The 26,892-nt window shown below is 42.9% G+C and overlaps 1 protein-coding gene across 27 annotated transcripts in view; it reads left to right on the top strand.

Annotated features, from left to right (window-relative positions):
- The first annotated feature begins 365 nt into the window (after positions 1-365).
- Positions 366-26,892, top strand: part of GBF1 (golgi brefeldin A resistant guanine nucleotide exchange factor 1) — a 143,819-nt gene continuing 117,292 nt past the window's right edge. For 26 of the 27 annotated variants that reach the window (XM_063626919.1, XM_063626859.1, XM_055251051.2 and 23 more), the window contains exons 1-3: positions 431-725; positions 14,183-14,288; positions 15,568-15,634. In XM_063626919.1, the coding sequence (XP_063482989.1) occupies positions 14,193-14,288; positions 15,568-15,634 (163 nt within the window). In that variant the 5' untranslated portion in view covers positions 431-725; positions 14,183-14,192. Of the gene's footprint in view, positions 726-14,182; positions 14,289-15,567; positions 15,635-26,892 lie in introns of all 27 variants that reach the window. The other variant, XM_055251026.2, reaches the window with a different exon arrangement.

Raw genomic sequence — 26,892 nt, 5'->3', positions numbered from 1 at the left:
AGCCCAGAGCTGCCTCGAAAAGGAGTGATTCCTCAAGGGGCATGGTCTTGGCCCAGGTAACTTTGGTAATACGTGGACAGGAGAGTGGGGATGCCCGCTCAAGTTCTCAAAGCGGACCCCGCCCCTTTCCAGCCAATTGTAGCCTTCCTCCCCATAATGCCCAGCAGCCACTGCCAAACCGCGCACTGCAACCGAACTCTACCTAACTCCACCTCTCTAGCCGCCCCGCACAGTTCCTCATTTTTTATTGGTTTCTTAAGCTGTCACTCAGAGAGTACTCGTATCCGTTGGTTGTCCCCTAACCTACCCTTTCTTTCCCTTGTAATCTCGCCTCTTTAGGCACTACCCGCCTCCTGAAGCCAATTTCCTTTATTCGATTGGATAGTTGGAATGCTACTTTTCACGGTGCAAAGCTATGATTGGCTGCACGCGGCAGGGCTCGCGCAGTTACCAGGCAGCGGGCTAGACTGAGGCTAGTTACCACGTCAGTGAGCTGACAGGGAAGGTACCCGGCTCCACTGCCCGTCCCGGCCGACTCATCCTGGCGGGCTGTGCAGTCCCATCCTGACTTCGGCCTCAATTTCCAGGAAACAGGCTCATTCTCTTCTCCCATCTGCTACCAGAGCCGGGAGAGCTGCTCGGAGACGCCTCCGGGGTGCGGGCTGGACATGAGCAGCGGCTGCCGGTCCTGGGACTAGGCCCCGCCATTTTGGATCCGCTGACAGGTCAGCGAAGTCTCTTCCTAGAGTTCCGGTGTCGTAAAGGCCACCCTGACATCGCAATAGGGAATTAGTGGGAAGGGCCTTAAATTGGGCGAGCCAAGGTGGGCTAAGGACGCAGCGGACAGGCATAAGACGAGGGAAGGGTTGTTGTGGGAGGGAACAGGGAGGTATGCAGGGGCAAAGGTCAGGCCTCCGCCGCAGGAGGGGCGATTTCTGCTTTCATTACTGATCCTTTGCAGGTGCCCAAATCTTCTGTTTTCCCAGGCTTGACCTAGTCTTTAGCTTATCTTTTCCAGCGCTTTCTGCATCCTAGAGAGCCCAGTACTCAAAAGCTGAAAGCAAACCTAAGGAGCATTGTGTCTACTTTTATGGGTTTTCAGACTTTAGATGTGAAAGTCTCTCTAGATTCTATACAGCGTCTACTTCTTTGTGACTGCCTCACTAATACAAAGGAACTGCTTCATTGATACTAAATGATGAACTAGTGCACCCTAGAATCAGGTTGTCAGCAGAGGGACGTGTGGAAGGCTTGAGGTTATAGCAGCACAGGGAACTGGGCTATGAGAAGGCTCCCCTCTTACAAGACAGCTCAGCTGCCAGTCTGGGTCTGTATGTAAACACTAGACTTATCTTCTGGGCTTATTTGTTCCTTTATACAATCTTTCACAGGCATTCTTTTCTAGTGTATGTCTTTGTTGACATTTGTCTCTCAGATCTTCACTAAAGAGATGAGGCTTAATCATAAGGAAACCACTCTATTATGACATATTTGACTGACAGCAGAGAGATATTTGAATACTGGCGAAGTTTGGTATTGTTGGCCTATTATTTTTAGTGGGCAAAAAGAGTCATGAGAGATTTTCAGCCAATTGTAGGGTCAGAGCCCCAGAGTGCATGATGGAACATAACCCTAGAGAGTGTAGTTTATGGCACTGTGATGACCTTTGATAAACTGCTGTGTTGTAAAGCTGTAAAAGTCCACCAAGGGTAAAGAATGCTTTTAGAAATAAGGAATAGTGTAGATGGTGTTTTTTAATGCACAGTATGGAAACTTGTGCATTAATTCAGGTATAAAAGGCACTCTAGGCCCTGTGGAGGATACAAATGGAAAGGTCTGCTTTGGGATTCCTCAGTTAATGCACTTCTTAAAAGTAGTAGCATGTACGTGCAGTGGCCTAGCTAGAGCATGTAGTAGGTTAAGAGCAGGGTCAACCTAATGCCTTTTGGTATGTAGTGGGCACTCAATAAACGTTAACTCTATCTGAGATTAGTTTCAGTATGTGATCAGGACTTGTGGCCTGCTTTTGGCCCTGGCAGTCAGGAACACTTTGCACTTTTGCATGATGAGGTAGTAACAAGGAGGATCAAAACCTCATAGTGTCAGAAGAGAAAACTATTTAGGATCTTAGAATGACTAACTCAGTTTTTCCTACCTTTGTCCTTATGAAATTGAAATTTCATTATTTCCCTTTTCCCTTCCTACCTTTGTCCTTATGAAATTGAAATTTTCGTGTGTGTTGGGAGAAGGGGGATGGCATTATTTATGCTTCACGTGTGTTGATTTAGAATTAGTGGGATGGAAATGGTACAGGAAACTATTTGCATTTTAACTTGCTGATCTAAGTTGTAGGATTCCTCCCCTCTCCCTGCCCCCAAAAAAGTAGTTGAACGCAGCAAATGAAATGACATACCTCAGGAGGTACCCAGGTTTGATGATCCTGCCTTGCTCACTTGGGCCATTGCCCTGTTGAGTTGATATGCTTTGCATAACAGGCAATCTAGTCTCTGGGTAGGCAGTGTGAACAATCCAGCATCCAGTCATCCTCAGTTGAGCCTGAGGGTGACTATAGAGGCATCAAAACGTTTTCTCTTTCTCTCTCTCTCTCTCTTTTTTTTTTTTATCCTAAATGTCATTTCTAGATAGGAATAATTTTTTGATAGGAATAATTCCCACTCCTACCCACAAATCAGAAAATTCATCCTTCAAATACAAGTCCCAAACTTGTATTTGAGCTTCTTTTTAATGGTGTTTGTAGACAGTATGTTCCAGTCTTGACAGTGATGCTCACTGGCACAGTGGGAACTCAGGTTATAGACATATCTCCTCAGTAGCCGGGCACCAATCCCAGTTTCAGCTCAGAGTTCTCAAAGTTCCACTACTATTTTATTTCCCTATTTTCCAGAAGTCAGGATGACTGCCACTTTTACATAATAACCTAATTGATAGGGTGCTTAGACTGGCTACTGTGGGCAGCTAAAGAGAAAGAAGACACAGCTCTTGCTTTTGAGGCGACTCTAGTTATAGAGTACTCACTGCAAGGATCACCCTAATCTTTGTATGACACTTCTCATTGATTGATCACAGTCTATATCCCTGTGGCTCTGTGTGACTGATTAGAATGATTCTGTTGTTGGGTTAATGGTGGGATTGAATTTAAGGGTGTATGTTTTTGTTGACATTTTATCCTCAGGCTGGAAGAGCTATGTAAATATAATGAGCTGCTGTTCAGCTGTTACTCTTTTTTTTTTTTTAATATTTCAGTATGTTCAACTGCAGTTGTTTAACTAAATGAAAATATAATAAAGCAATGTGCTGACTTGGAACCCCAATAATAATAGAAGTGATCATAGAAGTGATTATTTGTTCTAGTAGTAGTGGAAATTATAGATGCAATAGTAGTGTAAATGATCATGGAAGTATGATGGCAGAGTAATGGTTTGCCAATCATATAAACCAGGGGTTACGAGCTCACATGCCTAGATGCCAGGCAGGTAATGTAAATGGGCGAATTGAGTCCCATGGGAATGTATTAGGATTAGTGGGGACTGTTGTGTACTGGAGAACCCATGCCTTTATTTTTTTTGTCTTTCATTGTAATTTCTTTTTATTGAGACAGGGTCTTGCTCTGTCACCCCGGCTGGAGTGCAGAGGAGCAATCACAGCTCACTGCAGCCTTGACCTCTGGGCTCAAGTGATCTTCCCACCTCAGGCTCCCAAGTAGCTGGGACCACAGATGTGCGCCATCATGCCCAGCTAATTTTTTAATATTTTGTAGAGACAAGGTCTCACTCTATTGCTCAGGCTGGTTTCGAACTCCTAGACTCAAGCAATCCTCCCACCTTTGCCTCCCAAAGTGCTGGGATTTTAGGAATGAACCACCATGCTCAACCCATTCCCTTATTTAAAAGAGCCAACTGCTCCTTTTTCAGCAGAATGTTACTGTTTTAGAATGCAGGCACAGAATGACCACTCTTTTTCAGGAGAAACTGGAAATTTGGATCATTGTGTTTTCTAATTGTTGGAAACTGGCTAAAAATATTTTTAAGCCTTTTTCAGGCCAAACAAAATATGTCTGTGGACTGAATTCTGCCCAATGGTTACTGGATGATGACCCTCAATAAACAAAATGGGCAGGCCTTATGAGACTTAATCACTGCAGTTCTCTATGCATAATCACATAGACTTTTTTTCTTTGTCCTACTCTGCCAGCTGTCACCTTTGTACCTTGGGTGCCCTGAGTGGCTAAAAGATGGAGTGAGACAGAGAAGCTTTGTTTTATTTTTCATCTCCAAGCTGATAGAAGGGACAGCTTTGGACATATTAGTAGCTTACCTTGTAAATGGTTCTTGAGATACTCCCAGAATCTCCACAGTGGGAGGAGATGGCATGCTAGAGCTGAGGTACACTAGTTACCTGATTATCAGGTCTGGGAGGATTTTCCAGTGATGCCTTGTCAGGGCACCAGCTTTTTTCCCAGTTTAACCTTCTTTTACTTCCACCCTTTGTGTAAATTTCTTGAGCTCAGTAAGTTGTTTCCTAGTTTATTAACTTTGGTTATTCTCAATAAAGTACAGAACTATGGTGTGTTCCTAGGCCAGCTCTGGAAATGTTAAAAGCTCTGCATCTTTAGTGTTTCTCTGGCTTTTTTTTTTTTTTTTTTTGATGGAGTCTCACTCTGTTTCCCAGGCTGGAGTGCAGTGGCGTGATCTCGGCTCACTGCAACCTCCACCTCTCGGGTTCTAGCAATTCTCCTGCCTTAGCCTCCCGAGTAGCTGGGACTACAGGTGCACTCCACCACACCCAGCTAATTTTTGTATTTTTGGTAGAGATGTGGTTTCACCATATTGGCCAGGCTGGTCTTGAACTCTTGACTTTGTGATCCGCCCTCCTCGGCCTCCCAAAGTGCTGGGATTATAGGTGTGAGCCAATGCGCCCAGCCTTCTCTGGCTTCTAAAGGGATTGAGTGAACATAAACCTTAGAAGGGCCTATGGCTGGTCCTTCAGCTCCCTACTACCATCTACCTTTTCAGAAAGTCCATCAGTTTTCTTGGTTTGCCCAGCTCTGTATTACACACAAAGGCATCATGAAAAAGAAAAACAAACTTGCGCTTTTGCCTTTGGAGAATTTATTTGCTAGTTGGATAAGGACAATTTTTTTTTGAGACAGAGTCTCTCTCTGCCACCCAAGCTGGAATGCAGTGGTGTGAGATCTCGGCTCACTGCAACCTTTGCCTCTCAGGCTGAAGTGATCCTTCCATCTCAGCCTCCTGAGTAGCTGGGACTATAGGTGCATGCCACCACGCCTGCCTGATTTTTGTATTTTTTGTAGAGACAGGGTTTTACTATGTTGCCCAGAGTGCAGTGGTGTCATCATAGCTCATTGCAGCCTTGATTTCTCGGGCTCAACTGATCCTCCTACCTTAGGCTCCCTAGTACCTGAGGCTACAGGCATGTATCACTATGTCCCACTAATTTTTTTTTTTTTTAATTTATGTTGCCTAGGCTGGTCTCTGACTCCTGAGCTCAAGCATTCCTCCAGCTTTGGCCTCCTAAAGTGCTGGGATTAAAGATGAGAGCTACTGCACCTGGCCAAGGACAATGTTTAAAAGTGATTAAGAGGTCAGGTGCGGTAGCTCATGCCTGTAATCCCAGCACTTTGGGAAGTCAAGGGAGGCAGATCACCTGAGGTCAGGAGTTAAAGGCCAGCCTGGCCAACATGGTGAAACCCCGTCTGTACTAAAAATATAAAAATTAGCTAGGCATGGTGGTGGGCGCCTGTAATCCCAGCTACTCGGGAGGCTGAGGCAGGAGAATCACTTGAACCTTGGAGGTGGAGGTTGCAGTGAGCCGAGATTGCGCCACTGCACTCCAGCCTAGATGACAAGACTGAAACTCCGTCTCAAAACAAACAACCAAACAAAAACAAAACTCCATAAAAGCAATTAAGAAAAAAGCCACTTAAACACTAGTGTACTAAATAAAAACAGCTATTTAGAGCCAAAGAAAATAAGACATATATGAAGAATTGAGTTACATTAAAAATTATATATTTCACGAAAATGTGAATGTGCAAATAACACTTAAGGAGATGTCAGGAAGATAGACGTGAAAAAAGAAGCATTATGATTTGGCTGGTAGGTAAATGTGGGTTCTTTTTACCTGTATGGAAGATTTGTAACTTCTGGTAGAGAAGCAAATATAGATTATCAAAAAAAGGTTTGCCAGTGTGGCTCAGAGTTACTGTCTTCTATGAAGCCATTTTTCTCATGAGGTGGATGTGTGCTGTACCACTCTTGAAGAGTCAGTCTTGATGTTATTTCATTTGTCCATCCAGTATTTATTGATCATTTTTCTTACTATGTGTCAGGCTTTGGAGATAAAAAGGTAAATAAATCATGCTCTTTCCCCCTGAGATAGAGCCTGATAGTCCCATGGTGGTGATATACTAAATAAATAATTATAAATTAGTATAAGATGTGTTTATTTTTATTTTCGTTTATTTGAGGCAGAGTCTCACTCTGTCACCCAGGCTGGAGTACAGTGGCACGATCATAGCTCAAGGCAACCTGGAACTCCTGGGCTCAAGTGATCCTCCTGCCTTAGCCTCCCAAGTAGCTGGGACAACAGGTGTGCGCCACCACCCCCAGCCAATTTTTCTTTATGTTTTGTAGAGACAGGGTCTCGCCATGTTGCCTAGGCTGGTCTTGAACTTCTAGGCTCAACTGATGCTCCCGCCTTGGCCTCCCAAAGTGCTGGGATCACAGACATCAGCCACTGTGCCCAGCCAAGATATGTTTAGAGATAAGTACAAAGTGCTGTGGGTGGCCAGGCATGGTAGTTCATGCCTATAATCCCAGCACTTTGAGAGGCCGAGGCCGGCAGATCACTTGAGGTCAGGATTTTGAGACCAGCCTGGCCAACATGGTGAAACCCCAACTCTACTAAAAATACTCTGCTAAAAAAGTGGAAAAAAGGGCCGGGCGCAGTGGCTCACACCTGTAATCCCAGCACTTTGGGAGGCCGAGGCGGGCAGATCACCTGAGGCCGGGAGTTTGAGACCAGCCTGACCAACACGGAGAAACTTCGTCTCTACTAAAAATACAAAGTTGGCCGGGCATGGTGGCGCATGAATGTAATCCCAGCTACTGGGAGGTTGAGGCAGGAGAATCGCTTAAACCTGGGAGGCAGAGGTTACGGTGAGCCGAGATTGTGCCATTGCACTCCAGTCTGGGCAACAAGGGGGAAACGCTGTCTCAAAAAAAAAAAAAGTGGAAAAATAAATAAATAAATAAATAAATAAGTGGTTGTAAGATTGTTCTTAGAACCACTGTGATATTCTGACTCCCTCACTGACTTTTGGATGGAATGAGTAAGGGTTTATCAGGTGGACAAGAGTAAGAAAAAACACTCAGAATAGAAAGGGAACTTCATATGCAAAGGCAAAGAGGCAGCAAAGACCATGACTTTAAAAAGTAGGAATGCTGGGCGTGGTGACTCACACCTATAATCCCAGCATTTTGGGAGGCCGAGGCAGGCAGATTGCTTTGAGCTCTGGAGTTTGAGACCAGCCTGGGCAACATGGCAAAATGTTGTCTCTACAAAAAATACAAAAAAATTAGCCAGGCATGGTGACTCGTGCCTGTAGTTCCAGCTACTTGGGAGGCTGAGGTGGGAGAATCGCTTGAGCCTGGGAAGCAGATGTTGCAGTGAGCCAAGATTGTACCACTGCACTCCAGCCTGGGTGACAGAATGAGACCCTGTTTCCAAAAAAAAAAGCAACTTTTTAGGGTCTTCTATTTTATTTTATTTTATTATTATTATTTTTTGAGCCGGCGTCTTGCTCTGCTGCCCAGGGTGGAGATCAGTGATGCAATCTTGGCTTACTGCAACCTCCACCTCCTGGGTTCAAGCAATCCTCCCGCCTCAGCCTCCTGAGTAGCTGGGATTACAGGCCCCTGCCATCATGCCCAGCTAATTTTTGTATTTTTAGTAGAGTGAGGATTTCACCATGCTGGCCAGGCTGGTCTCAAACTCCTGACCTCAGTTGATCTGCCTGCTTTGGCCTCCCAAAGTGCTGGGATTACAAGCGTGAGCCACTGCCCCCAGCCAAGGGGCTATTTTATACAAAGAATATGTGTAGCTTATATGGGGCACCAATGGCTGCCACCAGCTTGAAAAACAACATCACCAAAACTGAGGCTGCATGTATGTATGCCCTTCCCTGTTAGTTCCCCCACACTCCCTCCCCCTTGCCACTATTCTCAATTTTTTTTTGTGAGCTTCTCTGGGGTATAGTCCTAGAAGTGGAATTGCTGAAATATAGGATATGAAGTGCTTTAGCTTTGTAAGATAATGCCAAATTGTTATTCAAATTCATATTAATTTAGATACATACCAGCCACTTGGTTTGCATTTTTTACCAACTTAAAAACAATTTTTTTTTTTGAGACAGGGTCTTACTCTGTTGCCCAGGCTGGAGTACAGTGGTGTGATCATGGCTCACTGCAGCCTTGACCTCCTAGGCTCAAGTGATACTCCCACTTCAGCCTCACAAGTAGCTGGGACTACAGGCACATACCACCACGCCCTACTAATTTTTAAATTTTTTGTAGAGATGGAGTTTTGCTATGATGCCCAGGCTGTTCTCAAACTCCTTGGCTCAAGTGATCCTCCTGCATTGGCCTCCTAAAATGCTGGATTATAGGCGTGAGCACCTGGCCTTTTAAGTATTATCAGATTTAAAGTGTTCTGCTATTTCAGGAATGTAAAGTAGTATATCATTATAATCTTATTTTGTAATTTTCCTGATTATTAATGAAGCTAATAATCTTTTCATATATTTATTTGCTGTTTATGTTTCCTATTCTGTGAAATGCCTATTCATGTCTGTTGCCAATTTTGGGGAGGGGTTATATGTCTAGTTCTTATGGTTTTGTAGCAGTTATTGTATACTCTGGATATTACTCCTTTATATTAGTTATATGTGCCTCAAATATTTTCTTCTGATTTGTGCCTTATCTTTTCCCTCTTTTTTATGGTGTCTTTTGAACAGGCATTTTTAATTTTAACATGGTTGAATTCACCAATTTTTTTTAAGAGGTTTTGCTTTTTGTTTCTTGTTTAGGTACTTCTCCCTTATGCTGAGTTTATTAAAATACTCTCCTGTAGCCAGGTGCTGTGGCGCACACCTGTTGTCCCAGCTACCCGAGAGGCTGACGTGGAAGGATTGCTTGAGCCTAGGAGTTTGAGTCCAGCCTGGGCAACATAGCAAGACCCTATCTCTAAAAAAAAAAAAATCAAAAAGAAAATATTCTCATATATTAGCTTCTAAGAGATTTCAAGTTTTGCTTTTCATATTTAAATAACCTGAGATATATTTTTGGTATTCCATTAAATAAGAATACAATTTATTGTTTCTTTTTCTCCTGCTTTTGTTTGGATATAGACAGAGTTGCCGAGTGATAACAGTGACTCCTCTTTGGATCCTGTTGAGGTAACTGGGATGCCACAAAGCACTAGGGGAATGTTCTAGACCCAGCTTTAAATGGACAGTGCTTTCAAGGGTACATGTTACTCAGAGTCTCTGGGACAGTGGCTTATCTGGCTAAGGGTGTTAGTTGGTATTTATTTAGTTGTTCCCTCTCTTATTTTTTTCTATTAATTTTTCATTTGTGTGGGTACATAATGAATGTATTTCTCTTGTTATTTCTGACACAAGATAAATCTTAAGTTCGTTTCTGCTATACTTTTATGAGGTTTCTGCAGGCCTTTATGACCTTGTGACAAGGGATTTCTTGGCCATTGGCTACCAGGCAGCAAGTGGTTCGTCATTTTCCCATCTGAAGCTGAAGGGCACAACTGTTTGGAGATTCCCTGAGTGAGGAGACGTACTCAGAGACCTAGAAGGAGATTAGGCAGCTCTGCATAGTACTTGAAAATAATTCCTCTTCATTCCCTAGATGTTTCTTTTTTTTTTGAGACAGCGTCTCACTCTGTTGCCCAGGTTGGAATGCAGTGGCACGATCTCGGCTCACTGTAACCTCCGCCTCCCGGGTTCAAGTGATTCTCCTGCCTCGGCTTCCCAAGCAGCTGGGATTACAGGTGTGTGTCACCACACCTGGCTAATTTTTGTATTTTTAGTTGAGGCGAGGTTTCACCATGTTGGCCAGGCTGGTCTTGAACTCCCAACCTCAGGTGATCTGCCCACCTCAGCCTCCCAAAGTGCTGGGATTATAGGTGTGAACCACTGCGCCCAGCCCTAGATGTTTCTTTTTCACAATGATTTTTTGCTTAGACCTTTGCTATCTTAGAAAGTGGTTAACTTCTTTTCTAAAGGGCTTATTCATTTTTAGTCAATCAGTTGATTAAAATTTAAAAGTAGTTAATAGGTAATATATTTTTGTGACACAAAATTCAAAAGGTAAAAAAGAATATACAGAGAAAAGTTAGTCTTCCTTTCACTCCTCCACCACTCAGTTCCATAGTCATCCGGTTTCTTTCCCTGGAGGCCGTAACCTCTTAGCATTTTCTTACAAGTCCTTCCAGAGACCTAGAGCATATTCATCTTGCCTACATAATTTAGGGAAGGGAAAATACCAGGAGAGATTTAATCTTTTCTCTTCTGATACTTTAAATCATTTTTGAATTTATCTTTCTTCTAAGTTCTCCTCCTCCTCAGAAGAGAGCGTGGTTGTACATTCATATCATTGAAACTTCTCAGAAGAGAACATTGTTGTGTTCCTAGAGCATTTGAAAAGCAGATAGTCTTCTGAGATTAACCTAGTTTTTTAAATTGTCATTAATATAAATCTTGTGTTGGATTCCCTTGTGGACTGGGGAGGTGTTGTGGGCATGGACACATTATTATCATTATTTTTTTAAGACGGAGTCTCTCTCTGTTGCCCAGGCTTGAGTGCAGTGGCACGAACGCGGCTCACTGCAGCCTCAATCTACCGGCCTCAAGCAATCCTCCCACCTCAGCCGCCCTAGCAACTGGGACTACAGGTGTGCACCACCACACCTGGCTAATTTTTGTATTTTTTGTAGAGACAGGGTTCGCCATGTTGCTGAGGCTGGTCTGGAACTCCTGGGCTCAAATGATCTGCCCACCTCAGCCTTCCAAAGTGTTAGGGATTACAGGTGTGAGCCACCGCGCCTGGCCCCTGAACAAAATTTGTACCAGTTTCTTTTTCCTTTATCATGGTGGTTTTCATGCTTTTCACTTTCTGGGGGGGGTCATCTTATGCAAAATATGCAAATTGAGCCACCTGCTGGGTACATTTCTTTCTCTATATCTCTGGCTGTGTCTCAGTTTTTGTGTCTATTCCACTAAACTGTATAAATGCCTCAAGGACATAAATTATATACCTCTTATTATTATTAATGTTTATATTGATAGTACAGTAATACATTCTCTTTGTAAAAAAAAAAAAAAAAAAAAAAATTTTTTTTTTTTAGATGGAGTCTGGCTCTGTTGCCCAGGCTGGAGTACAGTGGCATGATCTCGGCTCACTTTAACCTCTGCCTCCCAGGTTCAAGTGATTCTTCTGCCTCAGCCACCTGAGTAGCTGGGATTACAGGCGCCCTCCATCACACCTGGCCAATTTTTGTATTTTGAGTGGAGATGGGTTTCACCGTGTTGGCCAGGTTGGTCTTGACCTTAGGTGATCTACCCGCCTTGACATTCCTGAAGTGCTGGGATTACAGGCGTGAGCCACAGTGCCCGACCTTTTTGTAAAAAGTTAAAATATTATAGATCCAGCCTGGGCAACAAAGAGAGACCCCATCTCTACAAAAAATACAAAAATTAGTTGGGTGTGGTGGTGTGCGCCTGAAGTCCCTGCTACTCAGGAGGCTAAGGCAGGAGGATTGCTTGAGCCCAAGAGTTCAAGTCTGCAGTGAGGCATGACAGTGCCACAGGACTCCAACCTGGGTGACACAGTGAGACCTTGTCTCAAAAAAACCCCAAAAGACAAAACCATTACAGATAAGGCTCAAGTATCCTCTGATTGCACCCTGATTTCACAGCACCTTCTCTAGAAATAATTATGGTTATAAGTTTGGGGATATTAGCACAGACCTTTTATTTTATATTTACATATCATATTAATGTTTTCTTGCTGTCAGTTAATATGAGTTTTCAGAACTTTTCAAAGATCTTGTCACTGTCACTGTCCAGTTTTCTGGAGCTGACTGAGCAGATTGGATGCAGTCATTTGTTTATATTTTATATTTATATATATCTATATATATATATATATATATTTTTTTTTTTGAGACGGAGTCTCGCTCTGTCGCCCAGGCTGGAGTGCAATGGCGCAATCTCGGCTCACTGCAAGCTCCGCCTCCTGGGTTCACGCCATTCTCCTGCCTCAGCCTCTCCGAGTAGCTGGGACTACAGGCGCCCGCTACCACGCCCGGCTAATTTTTTTATTTTTAGTAGCGATGGGGTTTCACCGTGGTCTCGATCTCCTGACCTCGTGATCTGCCCGCCTCAGCCTCCCAAAGTGCTGGGATTACAAGCGTGAGCCACCGCGCCCGGCATTTATATTTATATTTATATTTATATTTATATTTATATTTATATTTATGTATTTTTAGAGATAGTGTCTTGCTCTGTGACCCAGGCTGGAGTGCAGTTGTGGGATCATAGCTCACTGCAGCCTCTAACTCCTGAGCTCAAGTGATCCTCCCACCTCAGTCCTCCCCAGTAAGTAGGACTACAGGTGTATGCCACCATGCCTGGCTAATTTTTTAGTTTTGTTTTTTTGGTAGAGACTGGGTCTCACTGTTTGCCCAGGCTGGTCTCAACTCCTGGGCTCAACTGATTCTCCTGCCCTGGATTCCCAAAGTGCTGGGATTGCAAGTGTGAGCCACTTCACCTGGCCTGGATGCAGCCTTTAGGCTGACATTGCAACTGTGGTTCTAAACCAACACTATGCTTCCAACAACCTTTATTCTTTTCTTTAACTTGAATCTGCACTGTTATTTTATTGAGTAGATAAAAAAAGAACAAAGGGAAGGTTATATATTTAGGAGAGAGTGAGAGAGAGTGTCTCGATATGCTGCCCAGCCTGGTCTCAAATTCCTGGGCTCAAGCAATCCTCCCGCCTCGTCCTCCCAAAGTGCTAGGATGATAGGCATGAGCCACCATGTCTGGCCAGAAATATTGTTTTTAACAAGCTGACATTACAGTTGTATCTGTGTACTTAAAGGCATCATAGGACTTTGGGAACAATTGACTTTGAAGAATTTGACATGCTTCCTGAGGATTGTTGAGGTGCCTTTGACGAATTTTCTGGATTGACTCGCTTTGAGTTGTGTGTTGAACTACCTTGAACTTCTGAAGACCCCCCAGGAGAGCCAGATAGTTGGATTCATAACATAAGATGGACTTCATCTCATTTTAGTATTACAGATTTTTTTTTTTTTTTTTGAGGTGGAGTTTCCACTCTTGTTGCCCAGGCTAGAGTGCAATGGTGCGATCTTGGCTCACCACAACCTCTGCCTCCCAGGTCCAAGCAATTCTCCTACCTCAGCCTCCCAGGTAGCTGAGATTACAGGCATGCACTACCTCGCCTGGCTAATTTTTTGTGTTTTTAGTGGAGAGGGGGTTTCTCCATGTGGGTCAGGCTGGTCTTGAACTCCAGACCTCAGGTGATCTGCCTGCCTTGGCGTCTCAAAGTGCTGGGATTACAGGCCTGAGCCACCGCACCTGGCTAACAGATTTTATGAGTATAGAAAATCTTGGTACTGGCCAGGCGCAGTGGCTCACGCCTGTAATCCCAGCACTTTGGGAGGCCCAGGCGGGTGGATTACCTGAGGTCTGGAGCTCGAGACCAGCCTGACTAACACAGAGAAACCCCGTCTCTACTAAAAAAAAATACAAAATTAGCCAGACATGGTGGCGCATGCCTGTAATCCCAGCTACTCAGGAGGCTGAGGCAGGAGAATCACTTGAACCCGGGATGGGGGTTGTGGTGAGCTGAGATTGTGCCATTGCCCTCCAGCCTGGTCAACAAGAGTGAAACTCCGCCTCAAAAAAAAAAAGAAAGAAAGAAAATCTTGGTACTGAAAAGTTAAACCACAATTCTAACCTTATCAGGTACTGATTTTTAAACTTGGGTATGCTTTGGGTAACCAAATATTAATGAGACTATTATCTTAACTGTTTTGGTAGGTTTGCCAAGATGGTGGATAAGAATATTTACATCATTCAAGGGGAGATTAACGTTGTGGTTGGGGCCATCAAACGGAATGCCCGATGGAGCACCCATACACCACTGGTAAGTGGGAAATGGATAAATGGCCTGGTCACTAAGTTTTTATAGGGGATCTGTTGGCATGGTCAAAAGAGTAATCAAATTCCTAGTAATAATGAGAATAGTAGGAATTCAGAATTGTTCTTGATATCTTGTTTTTTGTATCCCAACTAGCATCAGATATGTAGGCTGTCTTTTTTTCTCTGGAACCCAAAAGATGACACCATTCTTCTTCTAAATATTTTTGTAAACAGCTTAAGCTAGTCCTGTGCTTGGGACCTCTTTAGTATGCCTAAAAGTATCAGAAAGATTCTTTATTTTCTAATTCTTTAGGGCTATCATTAGCTATCAAATTTATTTAAATCAGGGTAGTTATTGATACACAGAACATGACTTAGTGATGGTACTCCTTGGGGGTTCAGCAAACATCCATATATAGAGTAGGCCATATCTTACCAATCAGATGAGTAAGAAACTTACCTGTTATACAGTTGGCTTTCTTTGTTATATATGTTTGAGGATTTTTTTTTGTAGAATTGTGTAAAACAATTTTTGGTGGTCAGGAGATCGAGACCATCCTGGCTAACACGGTGAAACCCCGTCTCTACTAAAAATACAAAAAATTATCCGGGCGTGGTGGCGGGTGCCTGTAGTCCCAGCTACTCGGAGAGGCTGAGGCAGGAGAATGGCGTGAACCCGGGAGGCGGAGCTTGCAGTGAGCTGAGATCGCGCCACTGCACTCCAGCCTGGGTGACAGAGCGAGACTGTGTCTCAAAAAAAAAAAAAAAAAAAAAAAAAACAAAACAAAAAAAAAACAATTTTTGGTGCAGTTGTAAAAACAAGTTTAGAAATTGCCAACTTGGGAGTTTATATGAACATAGATGGTAAGTGCATTTGGAAATTTCTCAAGTTCTTTCATAAAAATGTATTGATTTAAAAGTGAGAATGGCATCAGGAATATCTTTGAAATGAATATGTATGTTAACATAATGGGTATGAAAAGGGAGAGAAGACAGAATAATACACATATAAAGGACCTGGCAATCTGTAGTAGCTTGAGTGTTATGGTGATAATATAGATTAGCACTTAAGAATTCACTATTTTGGATAAGCTCAGAGTATCTCTACGAAATAAGAGATTAGGGAACAGAAGACTATGAACTATGGCTAATTTTCTTTCCTCAGAAGGAAAACTTACAAGATTTTCTGATTGGGTTCGTAGAAAGAGCCCTTGATCTGTCCTTTATTTTCCTTTTCCTCTTTTGGCCCAATAATGACTTACTTTAATCTATGTGTTCTACAGGATGAAGAACGGGATCCTCTGCTGCATAGTTTCAGTCATCTAAAGGAGGTTTTAAACAGTATAACAGGTAAGTCTCCATATGTATGTGGATTACTAATCTTGGTAAAAAATATGTGTTTGATTTGTTGATAGACAAACTTTTTCTATAAAGGACTTTATAGTAAATAATTTAGGCTTTGTGGGCCATACACAACTGTGCAACTACTTAACTCTGCTTTTGTAGCTCAAAAGCAGCCATAGATAATATATAAATGAATGAGCAATATATATTTTCTTTTTGTTTATTTTATAGAGACAGGGTCTTGCTATGTTGTCCAGGCTGGTTTCAAATGCCTGAGCTCAAGCAGTCCTCCTGTCTTGGCCTCTCAAAGTGTTGGGATTCCAGGCTTGAGCCACTGTGCCTGGCCTATATTTTCTTTTTTGAGATAGGGTCTCTGTTGCCCAGGCTGGAGTGCAGTGTCATGAACTCAGCTTACTGCAACCTCTGCCTCCTGGGTTTAAGCCAGTCTCCTGCCTCAGCCTCCTAAGTAGCTGGGATTACAGGCACACGCCACCACACCCGCCTAATTTTTGTATTTTTAGTAGAGATGGGGTTTCACCATGTTGGCCAGGCTGGTCTCAAACTCCTGGCCTCAGGTGATCCACTGCCTCGGCCTCTCAAAATGCTGGGATTATAGGAATGAGCCACTGCGCCTGGCCTATATTTTCTTTAAAAAAAGAATCTGCAAGCCAGATTTGGCCCATGGGTGCAGTTTTCCAATCCTTGGTTTATTGCATTGGTTTCAGTCTTCATGATCTTTCAATCTTCATGTGTTCTAGAATCATTTTTCCCTTTGTTTGCCCCCTATTTTCCTAATCATGATAACCTTATATAATATATTCATATGTTTAGAATTTTCAAAGCCATTTTCACATTTATTACCTTATTGAACTTTTTTTTTTTTTTTTTTTTTTTTGAGGCGGAGTCTTGCTCTCTCCCCCAGGCTGGAGTGCAGTGGCGCGATCTCGGCTCACTGTAAGCTCCGCCTCCCGGGTTCACGCCATTCTCCTGCCTTAGCCTCCCGAGTAGCTGGGACTACAGGCACCCGCCACCGCACCTGGCTAATTTTTTGTATTTTTTTTAGTAGAGACGGGGTTTCACCGTGTTAGCCAGGATGGTCTCGATCTCCTGACCTTGTGATCCGCCCGCCTCGGCCTCCCAAGTGCTGGGATTACAGGCTTGAGCCACCGCGCCCGGCCAATTGAACTTTTATACAACCCTGTGAGGGAGGCATGGCAGCTGTTGTCCCCTTTTTGTGAAAGAAGTTAAAGCCCAGAGGGGTTTAAAGTGATTTAGCTGAGGTCACACTAATCCTAAGAGGTGGAGTCAAAACTAGAATTCAGGCCTCTGTTGCCTGGTTTAGGGCTCTTTGCCCTATATTGCTTCTGTACATGTGATTAGAAGAGAATGTACACATTAAGTGCCTTATATTTGTGTGTGTGTGTGTGTATGTGTTTATTTTATGTATATACATATATACACACACACATACACACACTGGCAGGAAAGGAGGAAAGTGTCAAAACCAAGGGGATGTAGATACAGACTGAAAGAGAAAGCCTCAGAGCTATGTTCCTTTGTTGACCATAAAGGGCTCCTGCAGTGTATAACCGTGGAATGCTTTTGGCTAGTGACATATGTCAGACTGTAATTGGATAGTGTTTAGGCTTCTGCAAATTAAACAAACAATAAGAAAATTTCTTCTTTTCATTAGAAATATGGGACAAGATCTGGAGAAAAATTCTTTTTTACTTTCCTAAACATGGGCTAAAGTTATCTAAGAGTTCCCTACATATTTTCTTTCTTTTTTTTTTTTTTTTTTGAAACAGTGTGTCTCTCTGTTGCCTAGGCTGGAGTGCAGTGATGTGATCTCGGCTCACTGCAACTGCAACTTCCGTCTCCCAGATTCAAGCAATTTTTGTGCCTCAGCCTCCCAAGTAGCTGGGATTACAGACGTGCACCACCACACCCAGCTAATTTTTGTATTTTTACTAGAGACGGAGTTTCACCATGTTGGCCAGGCTCGTCTCAGACTCCTGACCTCAGATGATCCACTTGCCTTGGCCTCCTAAAGTGCTAGGATTACAGACCTGAGCCACCGTGCCCAACCCATATTTTCTTTTTGTGCAGTGGCGCGATCTCAGCTCACTGCAACTTCTGCTTCTTGGGTTCAAGCAAGTCTTCTGCCTCAGCCTCCCGAGTAACTGGGATTATAGGCATGTGCCACTATGCCTGGCTAATTTTTTTGTATTTTTAGTAGAGATGATGTTTCACCATGTTGGCCAGGCTGGTGTCGAACTTCTGACCTCAAGTGATCTGCCCACCTTGGCCTCCCAACCATATTTTCTTTAAAGGAGCAAATTTCACTCAATTGAAACAGCTTTGGAAATGTTAGCCAAGAAGGATCAAGTATAGAGGAGGCAATTGTTGACTAGTTAGCAGGGCAAATGCTGCTACTAGGTGGCATGTTCTTATTTTATGGCCTGTACCGACTGGTACTTGACTGCTTTAGAATGTTGGCTACTTGCACAGATTTTTTTTTTTTAATTTCACAGATAAAGCTTACATATCCCAATTAGAAAGGAAATATAATGAATGGAGATTTACAGTTCTTTTTGTTTGGTTTTGAATTCAGAGTACTATCTTCTTAAGAGATATTAAGAGGATCAAACAAGTTAATATAATTGGAAACACTTGGTAAACATCTTATACACTGTGAAGGATTGTTATTATAAGTGACTGGGAATACCCTAAAATGACTGAGATCACCCTGGCCTTGTAGGCCTTTTGGGCACTCTGCAAACCTTGAGGAGCTGAGGTGGTGTTGCTATCCTGACAGAGCCACATTTCCTGCCTGCTATTGAATCCAGATCCCATGCTTATTTTCTTCATGCTAACATGTCCCAAGATTTTACCTCAGACACCATACCTGTGGTAAATGATGCAATCTAGGAATTGTAGACTATTTAAGAGCTATCAAAGTTGAGTCTGACGCCTGATTTTCTTATGTCCTTGGGTTAGAAATCCAGCCAGATTATCTGCTCTTGGAACTAGTAAAACCAGAGTGTGTTCAGGAGCCAGTTCTCTCGTTGGTGGTAGGAACATCTCTGGGTGTTGCTAAGCTTTCCCCTGGAGTGAGAGGGAAGGTAGTAGTGTTTTCCAAGGCCAACAGCTGTGGCATATCTTGAAATGGTGCCTGCCAAGGTTGCTACATTGTTCTTGGTTTTTAGCATATTACCTGCCTGAGAAAATGACAGAGTATACCTAAAATAGCGCATCTATGGTCTTCATATTGTTTCTGACGCCACACACAGTGCTGGCTCCCAGGAGCAGGTTTATGGGTCAGCTGTCCCTGTGGTCCTGGACTCTGCAACCCATGACTAATTTCTTGTTTCTTTTACGGAAACAAACAGATTTTTCTGATTGGCAGTGTCAGGAGGACTGCTTTCCTGGAAGCTTATTAATGGTAAGAGGCTGGGAAAGGGTTTTTAACTTGGAGAGAAAACTGAAGGGAATGTACTTGTGTTAGATGACCAGTTAAGGTGTACCACTTAGATTGGAGGAGGGATAGCAGGAATTCTAGGACTTCTACCCAGTTTCTCATGAAACTGACTTGGACATGGTCCTTTTTTGCAAAGGATTTCTGTTTGCATTTTTCTAGGCTTTCTGCTGGCTTGATTGGTAAGACTATCATTGTTGGAAATGGGTGGTTCATTGGACATTGTCAGTAAACCAAAATGATTTTTTTTCTTTTCTTGTAGAAAGAATCTTTAAAGTATCTAAGTACGACCTGCACTACTCCTCCAGGAATATTATCTCATTATTGTGAAGGAAATAAGTCCTTTCCTCCAGTAAGGTTGGCTAAGTCCATACTAGTTTTTCTCACAGATGTATGTCATTGGACCACATTTACAGTCAGTATTTGCCCAAACTGTATGATGACTACAAGGTCTATAGCATTTAGAATAATGAGATATTCTAATAATACCAAATTTGAAAAGAGGGTTGCTCTTGGAAGAAAAAGAGTGTCCAAGAGCAAAGTCTGCATACTGTTACTTTGGATAAAGCTTTAGCTTACCACCAGTGAGAGAGACTTGACTGCTGTCCCTCATTTGGTCTTAAAGTCCTCTCAGGACTCCTTTTAGATTATTCTGAAGGAGTTAAAACAGATGTGTGGTTGCCAGGGGCTGGGAGGGGGTATGGAGAGTGACTGCGAATGGCTACAGGGTTCCTTTTTGGGGTAATGAAAATGTTCTAGAATTAGATAGTAGTGATGGTTGTACAACTTTGTGAATATACAAGAAATCACTGAATTGTATACTTGAAAAAGGTAATTTTATAGTATGTGAATCATATCTCAGTTTATAAAGGAGGCAAATGTAGGCTGCAGAAGTGATGGATTTGCCAGTTTTTTCTCAGGTCTCAGAGCTGTGGAGGGAAGTCTCTGTAGTCACTGCTGTGCTTTGGACCCATTACCCAGCAAAGGCAGCATAAGGCTCTGTTCAGCTTCTGGCCCAGTTTGTCCTTTTATGTCTCTCTCATTAACTCAAGGAAGCACATGGCTTTTATATTTAAATTTATTCAAACTGTAATCTTTGACATTTGAGTTAGCTTTTAGTACAGTTTTGCATTTATAGTAATATATATTATGTATTTTCTCTATCCCCAAAGAATCCATTTTAATCTTTTCCGGATGCAAATTTCAGGCTGTCTTGTCCCATCTCCCCTCTCTTGCTCTCTTTCCCCTCCCCCCATGGAGTGTGTTTGATCAGGTGTGGCAGGAATATCCACTGTCAAGCTGCGCCCTTTATATTAGTCAATATTATCCTTCTCCCCCCTCCCTGTCTGTCTGCCCCTTTGGGCTTTCCCAGTTGATTTATAATTTTGGAATTCTCATCGGAGTCTGTAATACAGTTTGTTCATTATTTAACCAAAACCTGTTTAATGAGCAGAGAGAGGCAATGTAAATGTTAGGCATGTTGCAGTGATGTACCTTTGTGCTTCTCAGAGTGGGTGGGTAGTTAACTCTGTGCTGCCTGCAGGGCTGGGGTGTCGTGGCCTTAGGGGCAGAAGGGCCACTGCCTCTCTCTTACATCTGCCCAAGCCCTGCCATGGGTTTAGATTCCAAAGACACATTTCCTTTTATTCCTCTAGGAATCTTTTGGGGCTCTTGCATATGGGAGTTATCTTCAGTCTCGCAGCTAGACCTTGTGGTAGGATCTGTGGCATGGGATAGGGCATGGAAGGGAAAGTGAAATATCAGGATACTTGATATTGCTCTTGGTTTTAGATCTGACAAGAGTAGACAGTTTATAGGAATGCTTCTAGCCAATATGGTCTGTGGTCTTTGATCTCTTTGTTCCCAGACTAGATAAGTCCTTGCAAGCCTTAGTTCCTTTCATCCAGTATAGCTTTATGGAAAGAGCTATAGTCAGTTGTGAGTTGTGGTGTTTGGTTGTGGTCATTTGCCTCCAGATATAGTCTGTCTTTGTCCCTGGTCTTTAAACTTAGATCATTACAAAGAGATTCCTTTCCAGAAAATTTTTGGTTTAAAGCAGGAGAGGAACAGTCTAAAAGTATCACAACCAGGCTAGGTGCAGTGACCCACATCTGTAATCTAGCACTTTGGGCGGCCAAGACAGCAGGATTGCTTGAGGCTGGGAGTTCGAGACGAGCATGGGCAACATACCAAGATTCCCCCCCATCTCTACAAAAATAAAAATAGAAAAAATTAGTCGGGTATGGTGGCGTACAACTGTAGTTCCAGCTACTTAAGCTGAGGCGGAAGGATCACTTGAGCCCAGGAGTTTGAGGTTACGGTGAGCCATGATTGTGCCACTGTACTCCAGCCTGAGTGACAAGAGTGAGACCCTATTTCAATGAATGAATGAATGAATGAATAAATGAATGAAAGAAAGTATCACAACCAAAATCTTCTCTTATGGGATCATCTTTTAATAACTTCTTTAAAGCCTTCAGGGCCAGGGCTTGAGGAAGACTTCTTAGGGTGTGTGTGTGTCTATGTGCGTGTGAGGGTGTGGTGGTGAGGAGTTTGCCTTTGGAGATTTAGTCCCAGGTCTTTTTAGCTCTGAGGACCTAATGTCCAGTTTTGGTTGTCAGGACTGGGGGTTCTCAGTGTAAGACTAAAGTGGTCTTGAGGCCCAGTATAGGTACCTGTATTAACTGTAACATTGTTCTAGCTTCTTAGACCTTTTCTTTTGGGGATTCTCCAAGATTTGGATTCCTTCAGGGCCTAGCTTATTGAGTTGCTTCTAACCAATATTTATTGACTATCTGGTATGTGCCAGGCATTTTTCTTAGGTACTGAGGAAGTGGGTCTATAATGGTAAACAATCAGTCAGACTTCCTGCCCTCATAGCCACTGGTTTGACAGGACTAATGACTCTAGCTGATCATTCCAAAGCTAACGTTTTGTAGCCTCTACTTTATGCTGTATGGTCCCTATCAGGCATGGAATGGATGACCATGAGTGAGAGCAATCTGCTGCCAGCTTTTCTTATTCCTGCTCTTTCCTTAAGGAACAAGCCAAAGAAATAAGTAAAAACAATAGCTCATATTTGCTTATTTGGCTTTTGCATGTAAAGATGTTATGACCAGAGTTTAGCTATTCCCAAAGACATTGGTGGGTTGCATAGCGTAATTCTGGGGGATAGGATATTTCTTTACAGAGCTTACTGGGACAGCAAGTTATGGTGTGCTTGAGTTTAAGAGGGAGAAGCACGTGCCAGGAGAAAGTGGATGTGTCAGGAGTTTATTTAAATATAGTTTATCCTGGACAAACACACCTGTAGGGTACTGTCTGTCTCAGGCTTTGTGAATTCAGAGTCTAAGCGAGGACGTTTGAGTCCATCTAACCTCCAGAGGTTTGCAGAGAACATTTAAACAGAGTCTGGAAGCCAACCTGGGAGGAACTATGACTTAACACCTGTCTGGCCTGGACCTCTTAGCAGTAGCCGCTTAGGTAGAAAAGAAACTGAGAATGCCTGATACCTCAAGTTTAATCTGTTTCATTTGGAAAATGGGGAGGTGTAGAGAAAAGAGATTTTAGTAGTCATTGTCAGGAAAAAGATTGAATAAGAGTATATTATACGGGCCAGGCATGGTGGCTCACACCTGTAATCCCAGCACTTTGGGAGGCTGAGGCGGGTGGATGACTTGAGGTCAGGAGTTCGAGACCAGCTCTGGCCAACATGGTGAAACCCTGTCTCTACTAAAAATACAAAAATTAGCCAAGCGCAGTGGCGCATGCCTGTAGTCCCAGCTACTCAGGAGGCTGAAGCAGGAGAATTGCTTGAACCCAGGAGGTGGAGATTGCAGTGAGTTGAGATCATGCCACTGCACTCCAGCCTGGGTGGCAGATCAAGACTCCATCTCAACAACAACAATAACAAAAGCGAGTATGTTATATGAAAAAAATTTGCTGGAATCCTATTGATTAAGTGCCTACTTTTATTTTTTCCTACAAGAGTCTATAGTTTAGGGAGTAAGTAATATATCATTATTAATCAGCATGAGAAGAAGGTTGAATGGGTCATCAGCTTTTGTTCCACTTGGAATTGAGCTTGTGAATTGTTCAAGGCTTAAGTAGAAACTAAAAGAACCAAATGTGATAAAATTTGGCAGACAAATTGTGTGAAGGGCTGAGTGTTAGGAAAGGCAGTGGGCACACTTAAAAGTATCCATTTCCTGTGCCCTGTTTTACTTTCTTGGTTTATAATATAAAACTATAATTGAGTAATACATTAGAATGTGACTTGAATTTGAGTCAGACTGACTTTGGCACCTTAGAATCTCTGTAACTTGAGTGGCCACAGACTTGTAGACATTTCAGCACAGTTAGCGTAAATAAAGGTACTGTGATTCTTTTTTTCCCCAGGGACTATTCATATTAATAGGGTGGTTCCAAGAGGCCTATATTTTGATGACCTGACTTTGCCATTTATTTTTACTGGGGCCTTCCCCAGATGATTTATGAATGCTTTTCATTTGACACTTTTAAACCAAGAAGTTCTTCCAAACATTTGTTTGTACTCAAGGTTAGAAAATGAAGACTCTTGAGAAGAAACAGCTCTGCATAGTCTAGCTTCTCATGGGTTCAGCTCTCTCTTTTTCTCTTCCTCACACCCAGGCACACTTAGCCATCAGAATTAGTTTGCTGGCTGTTGGGAGGGCACATTTTCTACTGCATGTATCAGAAAAGGAGTTGTGAAAAAAGAGGAAAGAGCATTCTTAATAGTTTAGCTCTCAAAAACAGAGAAACCTAATTTCTTTGTAGCAAAGGTTAGGGGGCAGTGTAACAGTGTGGTTTGTGGTGGGTATCAAAGTTGCTGGTGTTTTTATTGCATTTGTCCACTTTAGCACAGCTACCTCTTGAGGCCTGAAACTTCTGAGTATATGCCCAACTTACCATGACAGCAGTCAGATGAGTAAAAAGAAAGCCAGCTGCTGTTTTTTTTTTTTTTTTTCAAACAAGGAGGCAGGCAGAGTCCCTTCCTGCTTTTCCACCCATTCAAACTCAGGACAAGTGCCAAAAGGGTTTCAGAAGAAGCCAAATGCTTGAAATTCAATGTGTTGTTTTGATTAGGAGAGATAGTGAAGAGTTTCTCTCAGCCTTGCCCCCCTCTGACTATCTCTCTATGTTCATAGATACTTAGTTGATACCCCAGTTTCTGAAGTGATAGTGGATATGTTTATGGAAAGGGTGAGTACATTTGTCTTTTCTCTCCTGACATCTGTTAGAAGATGGAATTGGCTATAGAGCAAAATGGAGATAAGATCATTTCAGCTCAGATCACTTCATTAAGAAAGGGTAATAGATGGAGAGCAATGACTACTTTAGGCTCTTAGTTTTACTCCAGGAAACCAGGAGATAATTTGCACCTCACCAATTTAGGGGCCTTTATTCCTTTCCTTTATTCTTTGAAGATCCTAAAGAACTTAGATGGACAAGCACTTCTGGCTGTCTGTTGGCTGGGTCTCATGGCATGTCTCTTCTGTAACATCAGCATTCTGTTACCACTGTTACCACTGTAGGTCGAGTTGTGAAGGGCTGCCACATGTGCACAGATCACAACTGACCTTTCCTTGTTCCACGCTTATTGAGCAATTACTTGCCCGTTTGTGGAACTCACATTATTGTCTTGCATTTCTGGCCCAGTGTGAAGTGGGGGCATCCAGGAAGTGGCCTAATGGACTGTACATCAGAGGGCAATAAATTGGCATATGATTTGGTGGAAAGGCAGGGCCAGATGTAGTGTGGGGGCTAGGGTTTTTCTGCAGTCAGCCATGCAGGTTGCTTCCAGGTGTCCTGGAAAGCAGCTTGGGAACTAGAGGGTAAGGGTAGTTGAGGACATTCATTGGGGAAGAAAAGGATCAAAAGCACTTCAGTGTTATCTGGGATTGGCCCTGAATTGAAAAAAAATCCTCTAAAAGTAGAGGGACAAATGAGATTTCCCTGACACTGACAGGGACTTTTCCACTGATTATTTTTTGTTTTCAAGTAAAGTGAGTTATTGTAAGAAAGAAAATCTAAAACTTGAGAGACCCTTGACAAGAGGATGTAGAATAAGAAAGCCTCATTCCAAATGAGTTTTTGCATTTAAGAAAACTGGTACCAAATTGATTAAATGAAGTGAGAGCTGATACGGTATTACAACTGCCCTGGGCTAGAGTGGTGTTTTTCAGACTGTAGGTTGCTTTGCATTAGTGAATTATATCACTGTAATGGGTTGCATGGCATTCTGTCCAATTTTTTTTTTTTTTTTTTTTTTTTTTTTTTTGAGACGGAGTCTCGCTCTGTCACCGTGGCTAGAGTGCAGTGGCGTGATCTCAGCTCACTACCAGCTCTGCCTCCCGGGTTCATGCCATTATCCTGCCTCGCCTCCCGAGCAGCTGGGACTACATGCGGCCGCCACCACGCCTGGCTAATTTTTTGTATTTTTAGTAGAGATGGGGTTTCACCATGTTAGCCAGGATGGTCTCGATCTTCTGACCTCATGATCCACCCGTCTTGGCCTCCCAAAGTGCTGAGATTACAGGCGTGAACCACTGCGCCTGGACTTTTTTTTTTTTGAGACGGAGTCTAGCTCTGTCATCCAGGCTGGAGTGTAGTGGCGCAATCTTGGCTCACTGCAACCTCCACCTCCTGGGTTCAAGCGATTCTCCTGCCTCAGCCTCCTGAGTAGCTAGGATTACAGGCACGGGCCACCATGCCCAGCTAATTTTTGTATTTTTGGTAGAGACAGGGTTTCACCATGTTGGCCAGGCTGGTCTCGAACTCCTGACCTCATGATCTGCCCACCTTGGCCTCCCAAAGTGCTGGGATTACAAGTGTGAGCCACCGTGCCTGGAGTTCTCTCCAGCTTTTTATGATGAAAAATTTTAAACTTAGCAAAAATTGAAAGAATACCATAATAATTACCCATATTCCACATTTAGAGTCAAAATTACTAACATGTAGGCATATTTGCTTTATCCATATATGTGTATTATCATTTTTTCATGATCCATTTGAAAATAAATTGCAAACATGTTGACATTTCACCCCTAAATACTTCAGCATGCGTCCTAAATAAGGATGTTCTCCTACATAATAATACCATTATCACAACTAAGAAACAACAATAATTTGCCAATTCTAGTTAATATCCAGTTCATATTAAACATTTTCCGTTTGTCCCCAAACTTTTATAGCTGTAGTTGGTTTTACAAACCAAAATTGAAGCACAATTCTCATTTCATTAGGTGGTTATGTCTTTTTAGACATTTTATTTTATTTATTTTAGAGATGGGGGTCTCACTGTGTCACCCAGGGTGGAGTGCAGTGGCACAGTCATAGCTCCCAGCAGCTCAAGCGATCCTCCTGCCTCAGCCTCCTAAGTAGCTGGGACTACAGGCGCATGCCACCATGCCTAGCTAATTTTTTATTTTATTTTATTATTATTATTATTTTTTTGAGACGGAGTCTCGCTGTTTCGCCCAGGCTGGACTGCAGTGGCGCTATCTCGGCTCACTGCAAGCTCCGCCTCCCAGGTTCATGCCATTCTCCTGCCTCAGCCTCCTGAGTAGCTGGGACTACAGGCGCCCGCCACTGCGCCTGGCTAATTTTTTGTATTTTTAGTAGAGATGGGGTTTCACTGTGTTAGCCAAGATGGTCTCAATCTCCTGACCTCGTGATCTGCCCGCCTCAGCCTCCACAAGTGCTGGGATTACAGGCGTGAGCCACCGCACCTGGCCCATGCCTGGCTAATTTTTAAAACTTTTTG

The sequence above is a fragment of the Symphalangus syndactylus genome, chromosome 2 (genome assembly GCF_028878055.3).
Source record: "Symphalangus syndactylus isolate Jambi chromosome 2, NHGRI_mSymSyn1-v2.1_pri, whole genome shotgun sequence".
NCBI classification, from domain to species: domain Eukaryota; kingdom Metazoa; phylum Chordata; class Mammalia; order Primates; family Hylobatidae; genus Symphalangus; species Symphalangus syndactylus.
This window is presented reverse-complemented; position numbering and strand designations above follow the sequence as displayed.